At 44.1% G+C, this 18,282-nt stretch overlaps 1 protein-coding gene across 2 annotated transcripts in view; it reads right to left on the minus strand.

Moving 5' to 3' along the window:
- The window catches only part of Tsc22d3 (TSC22 domain family member 3), a 74,466-nt gene extending 56,446 nt beyond the window's left edge, over positions 1 to 18,020 (minus strand). Inside the window, exons 1-2 of one of the 2 annotated variants that reach the window (XM_045140573.1) lie at positions 18,005 to 18,020; positions 16,090 to 16,515 (exon numbers count right to left, since the gene is read on the minus strand). In XM_045140573.1, the coding sequence (XP_044996508.1) occupies positions 16,090 to 16,409 (320 nt within the window). In that variant the 5' untranslated portion in view covers positions 16,410 to 16,515; positions 18,005 to 18,020. Of the gene's footprint in view, positions 1 to 16,089; positions 16,516 to 17,068; positions 17,205 to 18,004 lie in introns of those variants that run through there. The other variant, XM_004659148.2, reaches the window with a different exon arrangement.
- Positions 18,021 to 18,282: the final 262 nt, after the last annotated feature.

An 18,282-nucleotide genomic window follows, 5' to 3' on the forward strand; every position in this document is an offset into this window, starting at 1 on the left:
CCTGGCATAGAGATTTTGTGTACCTACTGGGATGGGATGTTCACAGCCCTCTGTGATGAGAAGTTGGAAAATCATTTGATCAAAGAATCTTGAGGGTTTCTGTAACCAGATGCTCACTAATTGGTCATTCAGTTTGAGGCAGGTACCCACCCCACTTGAAGCCTCAGTTTCCTTGTTTGTAGTGGTAGGGGCCAGACCAGATTACTGAGGAAGTCTCTACTAGTTCTGAGCTTCATGTTCCTGCCTAAGATGCACATGGAACAGACAGTAACATCAGGCAATCTTGGGAAGGTAGATGTTCAGGTCTTGAAGAAGTTGTCCCCAGCTTCACAGAGCTTGGAACTCCCACAGATTGGCTAGCAATAACAGGACGGCAATTTTGTGCTTGTGTAGGTTTTAATACCTGGTGAAAAACATTTAAAATGTCAAAGTTCTTTCTAGCTCTTGCCTCACCTGCCCAGCATGAGGGAAACCAGAAATGTTCTCAGTCATTTATACTGGAAAGTGAATGAAGAAGGTTGAGAGAGCAAGACTTGTCAGGGAGAAAGTTTGCCAGATTGGTTTTCAAGTGTAGGCTGGTTCTGGACAGGACAGGGTATGTGATTGACATCAGAAGAGGAAAGGTCAGCGAGAGAAAGATTTAGGGGCATAGGGAGGGAAGGAAACTCAGATAGAATTTTTTCCTGGTACCACATATGATGTGCCTAGTTATAATAAAAGAATACTGAATTATTTCTAGTAATGTCCTCCTCCTTTAATGTTCCCAATTATATTACCAATCTCTAGATGAGGAAAGTGAGGTCTGATAGAAAGACTGCCCCTTTCCAGGTTCACAATCCATTAATGGTTGACATCTCATATGAAGCCCCTATGTTTCATAAGCACACAGTGGCTAGTGTCCTCTGAGATGTTGGGAGTCCTCCAGGGCATTTTGAAGGCAGAGTAGCCCATCACAGTCTCCTAGAAGATCCAGAACCTCTCAGCCCTCCTAGAGAGGGATAAAAGTACAGCAAAGTGGGTCCTGTCTTGATAGACCTTTTGCTTCCCAGGAAAAGACCACTGCTTCTTAGCACTGGTCCCTGCAGACAAAATGAGAGGACATTAGCAAAGCCTCTCACAGAGACTTAGAACACAGTATTTTATAGACATGGCCATTTCTGGTGAGGAGAGCAGTTTCATGTGCATTTTTCTCCCTTCCAATCTTTTCCTATTTCCCCTTTCCTTTCCCTTTCTTTCCCTCCTTCTCTTCCTTTGCTTTCCTCTTTCTTTTTGGAGATAAGGTCTCATGTAGTACAGGCTAGTTTTAAACTCACTATACAGATGAGGATGACCATAAACTCTTCAGCCTTCTGCTTCTGCCTCCCAAAAGTTGGGACCATAGGCATGAATCACCCCACTCAGCCTTCAAGTGTAATTTGCAGAACATTAATTCTTTACTTTGTCCATCGTGTTCATCTGGCAGGTGATGTTCTCTTAGCTGTCCAGATCCAATTTTTCATCTACAGGCCATTATGACCCATACAGAATCATTCTGGCTAAATCAAGGCCGTATGATAGTGGCAGTGAGAAAATTTCTTTGGTAGGGGATTGTACCTCTCTGATAGGACTTCATTGTGTCGGAGGAGATTCAAAATCTATTTCTGAGAGCACTAATGATAATTGGACTCATTTTGCCTTTTCTTTCCTCGGAGTTTTGGCAAACACTCACAGTGGGCCATGGACAATGCCTAAATCTTAAAAAGGTAAATGTTCTTAGTGGAGGCACAGTGGCACATTCCTGTAATCCCAGCACTAGGGAGGCTGAAGTAGGAGGCTCATGAGTTCAAGGCCAGTGAGACCCTGTCTTGAAAAAAAAAAAGGTTATCTTTTCTGGACTTCCTAATCCCAGGGAAAACCCCCTTATACTATTTTCTAGCTCCCTATACTTTTCCTTTATTGTGATCAGTTTTCATGATACAATCATTTTTGTAATTATTATTTTGGTATCTGTGAAAACTACTAAATTGTAATTTTCCTGTGGCAGGGATCCTGCATGGTTGGTTTGTATCTTCTGTTTCTAATCTTTGTTGCATGCATGAGAGAGAAGTCATCCTTGCCACAGGTACCTGGGATGAGCCAGCACCACCATCATGATCCCCCAAATAGGTGACATGGCACCTCAATGATATCAATTTAGCTAGGAGACAAGAAAGATGGAGGGTTCTGGAAAGGGCCCTAACAGATTCTTAGTTCATTTTCCCACACCACCAAATAACACAGGAATATATGTTAATGAGTTGCTTCTAGTGAACTTTCATGACATCTTTACCATGAAAGCATTTTGACTAAAATATTTTCATCTTTTACCATGCACTTTTCTTTTTCTTATAAGTTCTTGGTCCTGACCCCTTTAATTTCCCCCAACTGTCTGCTCTCTGTCCATGGTCTTTATTGATCCAGCCTTCTCACTCTTTTATCTGGTTTTTCATTGCTATTGTCATCAGTTTGCTGTATTTTAAAGTTACATATAATACTCCTTTGTAAATTTGTCTAGCTTCTCTGGATGGGCTTGTACTCAGGAAGTCCTTAATGCTATCTAATCTCAGTTCTTCATGCTACAGCATAAGTCTGTTTCCTCTAATTCTGGCCCTAGTGTGGCAGGAAACAGACACCATTTCTGAGCTGTGACTTTTACTTGAGAATCAAGTTCTCTCTTGATTATCCCCCACCTGATGCACTTAAGCTTCTCTTAGATCAATGATCTTAGTTTCTTTAGCTTTGCCCACCAGGTGCCACAAGTCCCAGATTTATCTCTTGTAGGCTCAGCAAGTTGTGCTCCCCTTATCCTGACCCTTCACAATCAGATTTCTCTTGGATCATGCTGATCTTAGTTCTTACCTGCCATGCCATTGTGATGGAGCCATTTCTCTCACAGGAAAACTCCTTGGGTCCCTTTGATAATTTCTGTACCCTTATCAGAGGAGTGGACTCTTTTGCCTTCTGCATTCAAGTGTTTTTTTTTTTTTATTTTTTTCAGCTTGGGCAAATACCTGATATTTGCAGCCCAGAGAATTTACACCTTGGGCCCCAGAAAGGAGTAAAGCCCGAAGCACTATGCCCTGCTGCCTCTGTACAATGAGAAGCATTCATAGCTCCAAAGGAAACTTGAAAAAGGGAAAGAAAACCCAGAAGACCCCCCTTTCTTTTTGCTGTACAGTGAATAATTTATAAAATCAAACTTTCCTTCCCATAGGCTACACTGTCTTTATCACAGTTCCCCAAAGCCAGCCTTTACACATTTCCATACTGGCATGGACTGTTTTTAGAATAGGATGACATCAAATGCTAGTTGCCCCATGGACTTCAAACTTATCCTTTCACTTGTCAGAATGTTGTTATTCTTCCCCCTTTGGACCTGCTAGCTATTCATGTTCTAAAAGTTTTCTAGGGCCATGGAGATATAAGTATATGGTATAGCTTAAGGGGCCCTGACAATATATCCTATGGTCTGGGTCTGATTATTAGAATGTGAATATTAAGAGATTCATTCTTTTAGTGTGGTTACCTCTTCCTCAGGATGCTTCTTTGTTTTACTCTGACAAAGCCTATTCTTCTTGTCTTTTGGTACTTAGTTTGTAATTTACATATTCATTAATGTGATCACCTGGTTAATATCTGCTTCTCCTAGCCCACTGACTAGCTGAGGCCATGCCTTTTGTGTATTTTTATTGTACATCAAGTGCCAAACACTGAGTTTGGCACATGGAAAATTTGCAATGAGGATTTCTTGCTGATTGATTCAGTTCATTAACTTGAATGTAACTTCTCCAGACCCCTTATAGGAAAGGGGTGTGGGCACAGGTGCCTAGGATATCAATTGGAGGAAAGGGCACTGAAAAGGAAAGGCAGAACACTGGCCATAAAAGCTTTTTCCTACCCCAGCTCCTTCTCCCTTGCCACCAGTCTGCTACCTTCCTTAGCCCTATCAGAAGCCTTCATTTTCAGAGTACCTGAGAAAGAAGAATTTGACCAAGGTGTAGAGCCACCAGCCTCCTTTTCCCAGAAATACTTGGTGGATGGTCTATATTCTTATGGCAGCACTGTGACACTGCTCTGCATCTATTACTCACTTCCAATGGAACCTTGTGAAGACTGAGGCCAGAGATATAGATGCAAATCCATGGCCCCAAGATACTCCAGTAAGCACCTCCACTCTACTTCAAGTTCAACCTTCCTGGTTCCAATGGGCATAAGGGAAAGCTGCTGCCTTGCGTCCATTCCCCGGATGATCCACCTATTCAGAGCAATCCCAGGTCCAAATTGTCCTGAGTCAGAGAGGAATAATGAGAGGGCCAAACTGAGCCATTTTCTCTTGTTCCTGAAGGTTGGTGACTCTAAGTTCCAGCCTATGAAGAATCAAGTGTCCCCACTCCAGGCAAGCCCTTTCCTACCAAGATCCCTGCTTGTCTGATAAACTTCTCCTTCTTTCTCCCAACCACAAAGCCATTCAGACAGCCAGCTAACCACCTGCCAAAGCCAACCCATTCTTTAAGGCTCTGCTGGAAGCCACCGCCATAAAGAAATACTCTGTTCCTAGTTTGCTTTGGCACAGCCCAAGCTCTACTAAGCTTAAGTCCTTTCCCTCAAGGACCAGGAGACTCAACTCAGTTCTCAGAGTGCTGTAGCCTGTAAGACTTCCTATTCTCAACTTTAGGACTTGGTGGGTAGAGGCTCCGTTCCCCGTAGGTAGACCCTCAGCTCCTTACATCTTAACCCTAGCCTCTGACATCCCTGTGCCCTCTACTGGACCTAGCAGGGTAAGGAGGCACTCAATAAATCTGCAGTCAGTGCTCAATAAATAGCAGGCCATTGGTCAGTAAATGATGGGTTGATTAATTGAAGTGCTTACTCACTTGGTTCAAGGCTGAATGAGACCCTGCCATCATTCATTCTCTGTGAACCTGTGCAGGCAGACTAAATTGCCTTAAAACTGAGTAGTTCCTACTCTCTCTTTTCTTTTCCTTTTCTTCCTCCCCCCCCCGCAACTGACAAAAAGGTGAAGAGGACTAGAAGGAATGAGAGGAGTGAGGCACTGGAAATTTATGAAGGGTTCACAATTTCTGGCTGTGATCTGGAGAATATGGGGTGCCAGCTCTCTAAAGTTCTGGAGTGGTAGTGTTGAGCTTATCCAAGGACTCATGAGTATGAGGTCTGAATGCAAACTATGCCTGCTGATAATTCCCAAGCCATTTTTTTTTTTACTTAGTTTCCTTTTGTCTCTTTATCTCTTTCTTGGACTAGAGAATGGCATTCCCCACCTACTCTTAGCTGGTGAGCCAATTACCTGGTGGCAACATAGTGAGACAGACAGGCTGGGGCAACAAAAAGAAGAGAAGGAGTCATTGGTTTTGTCACAAACCTTAAACCAATGGAAAATAAGATTGATGGGGATATTGTGTTTTAATGATAGATTCATTTATTAGAGAAGAATATCACAAAATTGAGAAATTTTGATTTCACTGAGATACAGTTGCATCAAGCTGGCAATGTAACTTTCTGAATAGGCTAGAAAGAGAACTAAAAATTATTGTGAATTCATGGCAGTCTGGGGACTTGGGGACTTCATGGAGAATGGACTGGTAATTGGCTCATGAAAGGCCATCCTTCAAATAGCTCCTCTACCTTCTGCTAAACCCTTCTGCTTGGTGTCAATCAGTCTGGGGCCCCAGAACAGTCCCTGAACCAACCAACAGACAATAAAGGAAGATGGAGTATAGAGACCTATTCTGGAGATCCTCCATGCTTCAGGCTATTTCTTTTGCCATGCATCATCAGGTAAAAACAGGAGCACCCCTCCAGAAAGACTTAAGCCAAATCAAGTCTACTTCAGCTTGCCTGTCTGTTTACATTTACAGCTAAGTGTAGGAGCCAAGGGGGTTTCCCTTTGAAGCCTGGCATTTTCCTTTGAGCCAGCTGTTTGCCCGAGTCGGGAGAGATTAGGCTTTTCCTTAGAAAGTATGAGTTCCACTTAGACCCCCCAGCAGGCTTCCAGATGCCTAGCTCCAGGGAAGCCCACCATTCAGTAAGCAGAAGCTTGCTGCCTTACTGACCTGGTACTGTTACATAAGAGATACAAGAGATGTGAGTCAGGGCCCTCAGCCTGGCTTAACCCCGGCATAGTCTAGAAAGTGAGGCTAAAGAGACGCTAAGCAGGGGTACTAGGGGGAGCAGTAGCTACTGAATTCACTTTCTTTCCTCTTCTCATCTTCCTTTTCCTCAGGGATAGTTGGAGCCAATCACTAGCCTGCATAACACAGAGCAATGGGAATACCCACCAGTCTCCTACATTGTGAACAGCTGCTCTCTATCTGCCCTAAAAAGAAGACAAGAAGAAGTAGGTTGAAAAATCAAGACTATTTTGTGAGTAAATTCTTCCTTCAAGGAAGGTATGGGGAAGGTTTCTGTGATACTTTGTCCATAAGCAGGGGAGAAGTCTCAGGCTGGATCCATTTGAGGAATGTTGTTCCCAGGAGAGGAAGGCAATAGCGTGCCTCAGTCATCATTAACCAAGCTTACCTCCAGTTCATTTTCCCTTTGGCTAATGTCTGCATAAAGGGAAACTTCCCATTCAGTCTCCTGTGTTGGCTGGGAGCTTATACCTCTTAGTGCATTTCCAAAAGTGCAACAGCTACTTCTGGGAAGATTTTTAGCTAGAAGGTACAGGTGAATTTGCCTTGCATGCTGATAAGACTGCTTCCTGCTTGGAGAGTATTTAGAGAAGCTAGCTTTCTGCTTCTGTTTTATTCCCTCTCCAACTCCTTAGTTAAACTGGGTTTCAGCATGGAAGACAGTGACTTACAGAAGACATTTTTGCTAGGCTGAATCCTCATTGGACTGAGATTGCTGAGGCTGGACACTAGCCTTCTGGCCTTTACAGGACTCCCAATAGGCCTTGGGGTTCCATGGAGGGCCTTGCCTGCCAAAGCTCTAGCATTAAAATTAAGCCCTAACCCTTGTCCTATTATTGCAGACATTGGGACAGCACAATATGTACTGAGTCATTATTACTCCCTTCATCTAAAAGAGAAATTTCATCTTTTTGACCCCGTGGTCACAGAATGCTCTCCCTTGAGTACAATGAGCACATAAAGTGCCCCTCCAACTGAGCCCAAGCTCCAGCCTCTAACAGCACACTGGTTTCTCCTGGGCTCAAGAGACTATTGCATGACACCAACCAACTTGTTATGTAAACCCAACCAGCCAGGACAGATTACAGATTTGCAGTTATCTTGAGGGATGCCTTACATAAGAGGAGAAAGTTCAGGTAGGCGCAGAATCATGATGAGCAAACATTGCAATGGCTCCACTAGGTATAGACACAGCTAACCTCATTCCTCACAAACAACCCACAGGTGGGGCCTACTATTTTGTTGTACACCATCACTGATGGGCCCAAGAACCCTGGAAACTTTGGACAGACACATTCATCGCCATTTATGCAGACTCCTTGGCCTTTGGGTCTAGATCTGAAAAAAGGCCAATACTGTATCTGGAATGAGAGCTTGTAAGTTTATCTGGAAGTACAAATATAAGGTGGGGAGGGAAAATAAGGTCACCCTTCAAGGTGTTATTTTCCAAGGTATGGGTGTGGATGGTTCTGGGCTAATCTGAAAAGTAGATAACAATTCATGGCCTATTCTTTTTTTTTTTTTTTTTTGGTTTTTCGAGGCAGGGTGTTGCTCTGGTCCAAGCTGACCTGGGATGATTCACTATGTAGTCTCAGGGTGGCCTCGAACTCAAGGCAATCTTCCTACCTCTGCCTCCTAAGTGCTGGGATTAAAGGCATGCACCACCACATCTGGCTCAATGTCCCATTCTTTTTTTTTTTTTTTGCATTTTAAAAATATTTTATTTATTTATTTGAAAAAGGGAAAGGGGAGAGAGAAAGAAAGAGTGTGCCAGGGCCTCCAGCCATGGAAAATTAACTCCAGATGCATGCACTCCCTTGTGCATCTGGCTTACGTGTGTCCTGGAGAATTGAACCGGGATCCTTTGGGTTTGCAGGCAAACGCCTTAACCACTAAGCCATCTTTCCAGCCCCTCAATGCACTACTCTTAAAATATTTTATTTATTTTAGAGACAGAGAGAAAGAGGCAGGCAGAGATAGTGAGTATGGGTGCATAAGGGCCTCCTGCCACTGCAAATGAACTCCAAATGCATGCTCCACTATGTGCATCTGGCTTTACGTGGGTATTGCGGATTGAATCTGGGCCATTAGGCTTAATTGGCAAGCACCTTAATCACAGAGCCATCTATCCAGCCTCTATGTATATTCTTATCCTTGTCTTTAAGAATTCAACCTTCCAAGCAGACCTCATGAGCTCTCATACTGCTCAGTACCCCCCACACTTGGCCATTTCAAGAACTCTCACCCTTTCTCTCCACCAGTGTTCTCCAAACTTGGTTTCCCCATGTCATACAGAATCCTACTTCTGGTGAGCTGACACCCTGTCCCAAGGTCTGAGAAACAAATCCACACAAAAAAGTTAATGATGAGTAATGGCTATGAATAGAGGACCAAAAATTGTGCTGAACAATAGGTGAACAATGACAGCCTCAGGTATATCCCCAAAAGAATTGCACCCAGCAGTTGCAACAGCTACTTGTACACCAGTGTTCACAGTAGCTTCTCCACAATGTCCAAAGAGTAGAAATAGCCAACCAATGTGACTGGCAGATGAATGCATAAACAAAATGTATTAGAGTTATACAATGGAATATTATTAAGTCCCAAAATGAGGATAGTGTTACATGTCACAACATGGATAAATTTTACAAACATAATTTGAGTGAAAGAATCCAGACATTAAGGCCACATATTACATAAGTCCATTTACATGAAATATTAAGAATAGACAAATCAATAGAAATAAAAAGTACCAGGTTACCAGAATCTTGGGAGAGGGGAGCATGAGGTACTATTTAATGGATACAATGATTAAACTAATGGATTTTATGTTGCATATATATTATGCAATGTATGATATATATATATATATATATATATATATATATATATATATATATATATGACACCTACATACCCATATGTAATAGTAGGTGCTAGTAGGGCACCAGGCTTACTCATCAACAAGATGTTAACACTTATATACTAGCCTCCAAGAAACTGCAATACACATCTGTGCCTTGACAAAATGAGCCTGCTCTCCATTATCAAGCTCCCACCAATCATGGGCTACAAGAGGGCCTACACATAATACATTCTTTCTCTAAAATAAAAAAAGGGTTAAGCCATTTATCTGATGCTAACTTTACTCTCAGTTGGAGAATTTGCGTGTCTTTTTCAGATAGAAGCAGATTGTAAGGAGAAAACCACCCCATCATACCTCAAAAGGGCCCCAGCTTAAACTAAGAATAACTGGGGAAACAAGCAAGAGTGCTGTTTTCTTGGTGAACATGCTACCAGCACAATGGTGAAGGAGATAGACACAGAGAACAATCAACTCCTACCAAACCAGATATCCAGAGACACAGAGTCTCCCAAGACCTCATCACTGAAGCAGACCCAAAATGAACCCAACATGGCTCAGGGAAATTTGCGAAAGAGGGGGCAGAAAGAATGTCAGAGCCACACGTTGGGTCATGATACACAGAGACATTGCCTCCTACTCGTAACTGATGGCTAACCCACAATGTATGACCCATATTCCACAACAAGGAGGATCTCTGTGGAGGGGGGAGGACAGGAAGGATGTTAACAATGGTACCAACTTGACTGTATTTACTGAGTACAAAACTAATAAAAAAAAATGATAGTTTCTTATACAGCAAGGTTCTCATGAGATATCCAAACTCTGAACATAAGTTTGCAAATGCATTTGTGTTTTCAGTGGAGACTGTCTCTCAATCCAAGGGTGTCTATTTTTTAGACTAATAGTCACTCAGGAAATAGTTATTTTTAAATTACCTTGGACTAAGGAAGGACTTTTGAAGCTTGATACCAAAAGCAAAAATCACTAAGGCAAAGAATGGCAGGCTTAACCACATAGAAACTGAAAACCTGCCTATGGCAAAGAATTCCAACCTTGAAATCAAATGTTAAATTAGTTGACAAAGGATTGCAATCTCTAGTTCAGAGCTTCTTATGGTGTACTCCACATTAAGAGAGAGGGGTTTTGGACAGCACAGCAACAGAGAATTGAATCCTAAATAATATGAATTTAGGTCCTATCATATGCAGCCACTCATATTACACTCTGTAAGTAGTCAAATTCCTTGGAAAACAAATTATGAAATTATTCATGCTAAGACTCAAAAAACAAATAGCTTTTATTTAAATTTTTCTGCAAAAATCTCTGAATCTATATCTTTCTCTATATTATTATATACCAGCACAACATGGAATTTTAAATTAGTTAGCCTACATCAAACAATAAGAAATATTTACTATTATTTTCTGATTGAGAATCTATGTGTGAGAACCAGTTGGTACTAGGTCAGAACTGATAACTACTAGGAATTTTAGAGCTGAAGGGAAGCCAGATTCAGAATATTTTGAATGACACTGGGCAGGTGTGCTCTGGGACCAAAGGCAGAATAGAGTTGACTTAGCCAGGTGTGATGGCTCACACCTGTAATCTTAGCATGAGGGAGGCTGAGATAGAAGGATTGTTTTGAGTTTGAGGTGAGCCTGGGCTACAGTGAATTTCAGGACATCCTTGGCTGAAATGTGAGACCATCTCAAAACTTACAGTGACTATAGTTACCTGCATAAGACCTGCATAATATTGGGCTCATTAATATGTTGTCATGGAGATGGAGGAGGGCAAAAAAGAGGGAAGAGTAAGAAAGAAAAGGGGGTTCTGTGGAGGGATGATGAAGGAGGGGGCAAGGGAGTGTGCTGAGAAGGGATTATGTAAATTTTAATAAAGGTTTTTAATAATTAAAAAAATGAAATCTCTTAGAAATAAATTGAGGCTATAGCAAAAGCAATTATAGCAGCAAAGCAATATTATGTCAGCTTGCCATGCCTTACAGGTCAGAGAATTAAACCACTTTACATTTCAACTTAGCTTTATTTAAATATTTATTTGTTTATTTATTTATTTATGAGAGAGAGAAAGAGACAGATAGAAAGAGAGAGGGAGGTACGGAGAGAATGGGTGTGCCAGGGCATCTAGTCAATGCAAATGAATTCCAGACACATGTGCCACCTTGTGCATCTAGCTTACATGGGTACTGAGGAATCAGACCTGGGTCCTTAGGCTTTGCAGGCAAGTGCCTGAAACACTAAACCATCTCTCCAGCCCTAACTTTCGTATATACTACATTTAAATTGGACATTTTAGCTGATTGCCTAGCACATTCTACCTCCATTGTAAATTGTCTAGTATTACAAGCCTATTCAAATAATTAAGTTCCATAGGGTTGTTACAGTTTTCTTCTACTTCATAAGTAAATCGTTAGTGTTCTAAACATTTTATTGGTGTTATTTTAATACTTCAGAGACATTTAACATACTACAGAATCCATGATTTCAGTTGCAGCCTTGGCTCTGTTCTTCATTGGGAGGTGTAGGACAAGTTACCCAATTTTTCCAAGCATCAGTTTCCTTCTTTTTAAAGTGAAAATAGTGGTAATACCTATTTCACTGGGTTTGTGTAAATACTAAATGAGATTATGAGGTATCAGTGTACATTATAAATGAATAATACATGCTAACAAATAATCCTTTGTAGTTATTGGTTACATTGCATAAGATTGACAGAATGGTGTTTAAAATATACCTCTTTTCCACAAGAGTCTAGGAGAATCAATAGGCCTGAAATAAACCCTTTTCTCCCATAAGTTGCTTCTGATCAGGTGTTTGTCACAGTAGCACAACAGGAAAATTGATACCAGCAAGTGTGATTGTTGCTGCAATGAATCTGACCATGTGGGTTTTGGTCTTTTGGAATGCGATTGCAGGAGAGATATGGTACTTTGGGCTGGAGAAGACTTGCAGTGTGTGCTAAATGCAAAGCTTGATGGCCTATTCTGATGAGTTTTAAAATGCTAAATGCAGAAATAATTGTGGACTGTGATGGCTTGGTTTATGAACTTTCAAAGGGGAAGGAGAGAACTTTGTTGGAACTGGGCTGCTGGCAGAAAGGCTGGTTGTGTACTGCCCATGACCTGATATTTGATCAAAGTTGAATTTAAAAGTAATGGACTGGTGTGCTTGGAAGAAATATAGAACAGAAGGATATGGAAGATGTACAGTTTATCCCAGGAAAAATTCCAGCAAGTCTGAAGTTACTGGCACAAAGATTGATTTTAGATTACTTAAGCTACAACTGTTTATTACCACCATTAAGGTTGGGCAAGCTGTTTGGTTTTTTTTAGTTGGGACAATGGCAAAGATACCTGAGGGTGAAACCCATCCTCAGGCTCAAGCTAATAAAAATGCAAATTATTTTGAAAGGAGGTGGCTTGAAGAAAGACTGGTGTAGGAAGCAAGTAAAAAATAGCCCTCCCCTCAAATTGCTTCCACTCTCAAGTTCCAAGAAACCAAGACCTAAGCTGGGAGCCAGGGACATACTGGTCAAAGCAAATGAAACAGATATAAATCAAGAATGTTCCCTGCCCAGAAGAGGTTACTAGAGCCCTGAAAGCAGGAGAGTAGGCTACGGGAATCAAGGGGTGGGGAAGAGTAGCATCTCCAATATGAGAAGGGGCCTGAAAAGTTGATAAAGGAAAAAGGCACCACAAATAACCTGAAATGTCTAATCATGAAACATCTACAGTAAAAATGATGGCTGAATTATGAATATAGAAACCCAGGGAATTAAATGAAGGAGGGCAAGAATTGTTCATGTAGCCAACTGTCTGGCCTAGATGTTGAAGAAGCTCCATGACCAGCAATAATTGCCTCCTATTTTGCTAATAAGCATGTCATTCTCTGCAATACCAAAAATGAATTTGAAATTTCCAATTGTAGTCATCAAGGAAAGTGAGAAAATGCTTTGTCCTGCTAAAACTTACAAAGTTGTTGTCAAAGAACTCTGTCATTCCTCACAGAAAGCATGATGGCCTGCTGGTTTGCTCTGCTGCTGCAGCTTAGGACATTGTCCCTCTGTTCCTAGGGAACAGAGAGCTCAGGTGCACTAGTCTGTCCTCTTCCCTCAGCCAGTGCCTTCAATATCCTTATTCATCCCCATTCAGTAGCACTTCTAAACTGCCAAAAAAACAAGCATCAAAAATGGTTGTCAGTGGAGTGGGTGACAAAGGAGGTCTTTTCTTTCAAGAAAATCAAATGGGGGGCTGGAGAAATGGCTTAGTGGTTAAGTGCTTGCCTGTGAAGCCTAAGGACCCTGGTTTGAGTCTCAATTCCCCAGGACCCACATAAGCCAGATGCACAAGGTGGCATATGCATCTGGAGTTCGTTTGCAGTGACTGGAGGCCCTAGAGTGGTCATTCTCTCTCTCTCTCTGTTGCTCTCAAATAAATAAATAAAAATAAACAAACAAACAAAAAAAGAACATCAAAGGAATCAGGATGCTCCTGAAGTATGACAGCATAAATTCTTTGATCTCAGCCTCACACCTCACTTATTCAGGTCCTATCCTGGTAGGCCCAGAAGCATAGATACCACTCCCTCTCACTTTACCAAAGCCCTAGAGGAGTACTAGTTCTCCCAGTTGAACTTAAATGCTACATGCACTCTTTCCAGGTTTCTGCCCCTATTCTTCACCCCCCCCCCCCCGCCACTCTCCACCCAAGCTGAGCCAGCAAGCCAATCATTAGGAACCTGTTAGGGATTTGTCTCCACAGGGCTTAAGCATCTGTAGGCTGAATACACTTGTAGTAATCTTTCACCAGAAATGAACATTCTCTTGAAACCTGTCATGTCTATGTCTTAGACAAGGAGATAATTTGATGCCTGAAGTGAAATAATACATGGGAAAGGGCTTCAATGCCATCAAATGTCTGAGAGGGCTGGAGGGATTGCTTAGTGATTAAAGGCACTTGCCTGCAAAGCCAAAGGACTCAGGTTCAATTCCCCAGGACCCGCATTAGCCAGATGCACAAGGGGGCTGCACACGTCTAGAGTTTGTTTGCAGTGGCTGGAAGCCCTGGTGCGCCCATTCTCACTCTCTCTCTCCCTCCCTCCCTCTCTCTCTCTCTCTCTCTGTCTGTAATAAATAAATAAAAAAATAAATTTCAAAAAGTCTGAGAAATACAACTTGATATAAGAATATTATGTAAATCTGTGGCCTTGCTTCTTCCTGTGTGGAACCTCTGGAGCTGAGGTGAGAGGGGAGGCCATGGCGGACTTGTCTTGGGACAAAGGAGGCAAACCTGGTTTTATTAGTTTGTGAATGTGTCGTTGTCTTTCTTTTTTTTTTTTTCTTATTTATTTATTTATTTATTTATTTATTTATTTATTTATTTATTTATTTATTTATTTATTTGAGAGCGACAGACACAGAGAGAAAGACAGATAGAGGGAGAGGGAGAGAATGGGCGCGCCAGGGCTTCCAGCCTCTGCAAACGAACTACAGACGCGTGCACCCCCTTGTGCATCTGGCTAACGTGGGACCTGGGGAACCGAGCCTCAAACCAGGGTCCTTAGGCTTCACAGGCAAGCACTTAACCGCTAAGCCATCTCTCCAGCCCTTGTTGTCTTTCTTTCTTTTTTTTTTTAATTTTTTTTTTAATTTATTTGAGAGAGACAGACACAGAGAGAAAGACAGATAGAGGGAGAGAGAGAGAATGGGCGCGCCAGGGCTTCCAGCCTCTGCAAACGAACTCCAGACGCGTGCGCCCCCTTGTGCATCTGGCTAATGTGGGACCTGGGGAACCGAGCCTCGAACAGGGGTCCTTAGGCTTCACAGGCCAGCGCTTAACCGCTAAGCCATCTCTCCAGCCCTCGTTGTCTTTCTTGATTGCTCTCAAAAGACTATTTGAGCTTCACTGTCAACAAGTAATTTTGGAGTGTTCAACATATTTATCACTTTGAGTACAGCACTAGCCCACAGGCTGGAATCTCAGAGCCTTAAACAGGCCAGAAAGCTCATACTATTACAGAAAGATAGGGCCATAACATGTACAATCATTCAGGTCTTTCACAGCAGGGATGTCTCTCTTACATAACCTGTTTCATTGAGCAAGATTAAAATCCACGTCTCTCCCCCGCCCACCTGTGTGCACAACACACCCACACTAGTACTAAGAACATCAAACCCATGGCAGGGTTTCCTGAAGTCCCCTCTCTTGCCTCTAAAATTGCCCGTTATAAGTCCTTCATACCAGATCATCTCAGACTGCGGGACAGTGGCTGCCTTGGGTATTCTCATTGTGTTTATCCCTTTCCCTCTATCATTCTTGCTCCCCAAGTTGGTTTTCTAGGAAGTCTGAAACACACTCCAACACATGTCTGCACGGATGTGGAATCATTCACTCTCCTGCCACACACAAGTTCTTGAGGCACTCAAGTATGTTCTCTGGGGTTGCTCTTCACCTGCATTCAAACTTGAGGGCTGTGATCCATGGAGGAGATGGGTTCTTCCTCATCCATAGCCTCAAAAATTTTTCAGAAATCTCTGATTGCTCCTATATTTCACCCTCCACCTTCCCCACCAGCAGCCCAATTTGTCTTGGCATTTTTCTTGTCCTCACTGTGAGCTAGTGCCACTCAGTAATAGAAAAGCTCTTGCAATTTCAATCCGAGTTTGAGCTTGTGAGTAGGGTGGAACTCATTTTTCCAAGAGGACTTCTTGGCAGAATCTTCTCAAAGACTAAAGAAAATATGCGCAATTGGGAAGGGGGTACCAAACAGTTACTTCCATACCATATGAAGTCCGCCCACCTTTTGGGCCCTAGAAACCCCCTTTTTTTTGCGTTTTTGCAGATAGTCTTCAGAATAAGCTTGCGCTGTCTGAGCTTTGCAGGGCTCTAGCTAGGTTGCAAAAAAGTTCAGTTATGGCAGCTGGTGAGCCTGACCTCCCCCAGTGTCCCTTGTGAACTTCCTAGTTTGCCCCTTGTCAGAAATGAAGCTGGTGCAAGCAGAAAGGTATTTTGTTGCCCCCACGTGCCCACACACCCACCTGTGGAAGAAGAGCAGAATGGAGAGCATGGTCTGATCGATGTTGCGGTTGCAGATGCCCTCGTTGATCAGGTAGCAGGGGTCCCGCAGCACGGGCTCCAGAGAATCCTGCCGCATTATGCTGTTGAGCTTGTCCGTGTTGAGGTTCTCAAAGATCAGCTTCTCCTGCAGCTGCCTAAAGTTGCTCACTGTGGGGCTGCTCCGGTTGTTGTTGTCCCCACTGCTGTCTCCCTGGAGCTCGCTCCTATTGGCCAGGTCCAGACAACAGTTGCAGCAGTCCAGGCCCACAGGTGAGCGACAGTCCATCTTGGACTGAGCCATCTTTTTAGGCTCGGAGGGCCCCTGGCCTGCGAGGTCTGGGGCGTCTGGCAGGTGCGCCCCCGCTGAACTTGCCTTTGGTGACTCCAGGGTGCCTAGAGAAGACAAGCTGTGGGGAGAAGAGGTGGAGATTAGTGCCTGAAAGCCAGACACCTTCAGTTCGGGGCCCCTTCTGGCTGTGGCGCTTAGGGTGCGAATAGAAACAGCTGGACTAATAGCTCGGAGCGGATCCTTTGGGCTTACTTCCTCCTCCTCCTCCCCCTCCTCTCTGGAAGGCAGGGCCGCCCCCTTGAAGTACTACACGAGGCTCCAGCGCCGTCCCAAGTTTCCCAAGCGTGAGCCGGGCTCGGGGCGGACCTGCTGCCGCAGGAAGGGCGGCCGGGCAGAGTCTGAGGAAGCCCGGGCGCGTCCTCGCTCCCTTCCCTGCTTGGCTCCTGTCTTTCTCGGGCTGGGCTAAGGAGCCGCGCGGGCTGAAGCGGCAGCGGCTGCCTCAGGAGCCCCGTGAGGCAAGCTGCAGGCGCTCGAGTCTAAACCGAGCTATGACTGTGTGGAAATTATACCCAGACGCGGACCCGAGGAGGACGCGCCGCCGCAACTCCACGGCGGAGGACCCCAGCCAAGTCCGCCCGCCCACCTCCCGGCGCCCTCGCGGCCGCTCGCACCGTCGCTTGTGTTCCGAGAGACCCTGGCGCACGGCTTTTCCCACTGCGAGCGCTCAGCGTCGCGGTTCCCGCTGGCTCGGCGCTCTGGGCTAACTAAACCTCTCGCCAGGCTTTGGGGGAGGGAGGGAGAATCTGCTCGCCGCCCGCCCCGTGAGCTAGCGAGCGCCGCGCCACCCTCAGACGCTCAGTCTTTCGGGTGTAGTGCTCGTCGGGAGGGCAAAATGTTAGTAGTGGCACCGCTGAGGAGTCCCCCTACAGGAGAAACGCTGAGCTCACGCGCCCGGCGCCGCGTGTACTGTGGCGTACCTTTAAACCGCAGCGCTCAAACCCACTGTTGTGAAGTGCGCGGAAAACCAGTCATCGCTCCCTAAACTCGAAAGTGCCAAAACCACATCAGGAGGAGTCAATAAATGTCCCCACGGAAAAGTCACCGAAACACGCTCATTGCACGTAGCACCAGCTCTTTCCCGCCTATTTGCTCTTTCTGCTCTGTCCCCGAAACCCCATCCAACGCCACTATTCCCCCTGGGCTCTCCTGGGCATCTGCCCCCTTCTCGCTTTCGTCTCAAGTCGCCCTCATCCTCCGCTCTCCGTTTTTCTTCTCCCGCTCTTTCCGCTATTTCAGTTGATCATTTTCTCGCTTTTTTTATTCATTTCTTGTGCCTTTTCTTCCCTCCTTTCTCCCATTTTTGTTTTTTCCACTATTTCTGAGTTCCTGTACTTCTTTCCTCTATTTCTGCATTCCCTTACTCCTCCGTTTATTTCTGCATTCCCTCTTTTCAAAGTTTTCTCATGTTTTTCCTTCTATATTCCCCTCATTTTATTTCACACCCCGACCTCAGCATTCCCTCTTCTGCCTCACTCATTTTTTTTCCCTCATAAAACAACAGTAACAACAACAAAACTTGCATTCGTCCCGTTTTTCCGTGCTCCTACCTGTCACCTTAGGTGGTACACGGCCTCCTGACTCTCAAGTGCTTAAAGCGCTTTGAGACCCTAGGGAGCGTGAGGCTCAGAGTGACGCGTCCCGAAATGGCGGCGGAGGGATATAAAAGGATGAGAGAGGTAAAGCGAAAGGGCAGATATGGGGGCAACCTGGTGCCCGGAGTTGTGCTACAGCTCTTGTAAGCTTCAGGGTTGCACCCGGGGAGCAAATGAGAAGATTCTAGGGTGTCTCAGGACTGCGATACTTGACATTAGTTGAATGTACAAGA

The sequence above is a fragment of the Jaculus jaculus genome, chromosome X (genome assembly GCF_020740685.1).
Source record: "Jaculus jaculus isolate mJacJac1 chromosome X, mJacJac1.mat.Y.cur, whole genome shotgun sequence".
In the NCBI taxonomy this organism is placed as follows: Eukaryota; Metazoa; Chordata; class Mammalia; order Rodentia; family Dipodidae; genus Jaculus; species Jaculus jaculus.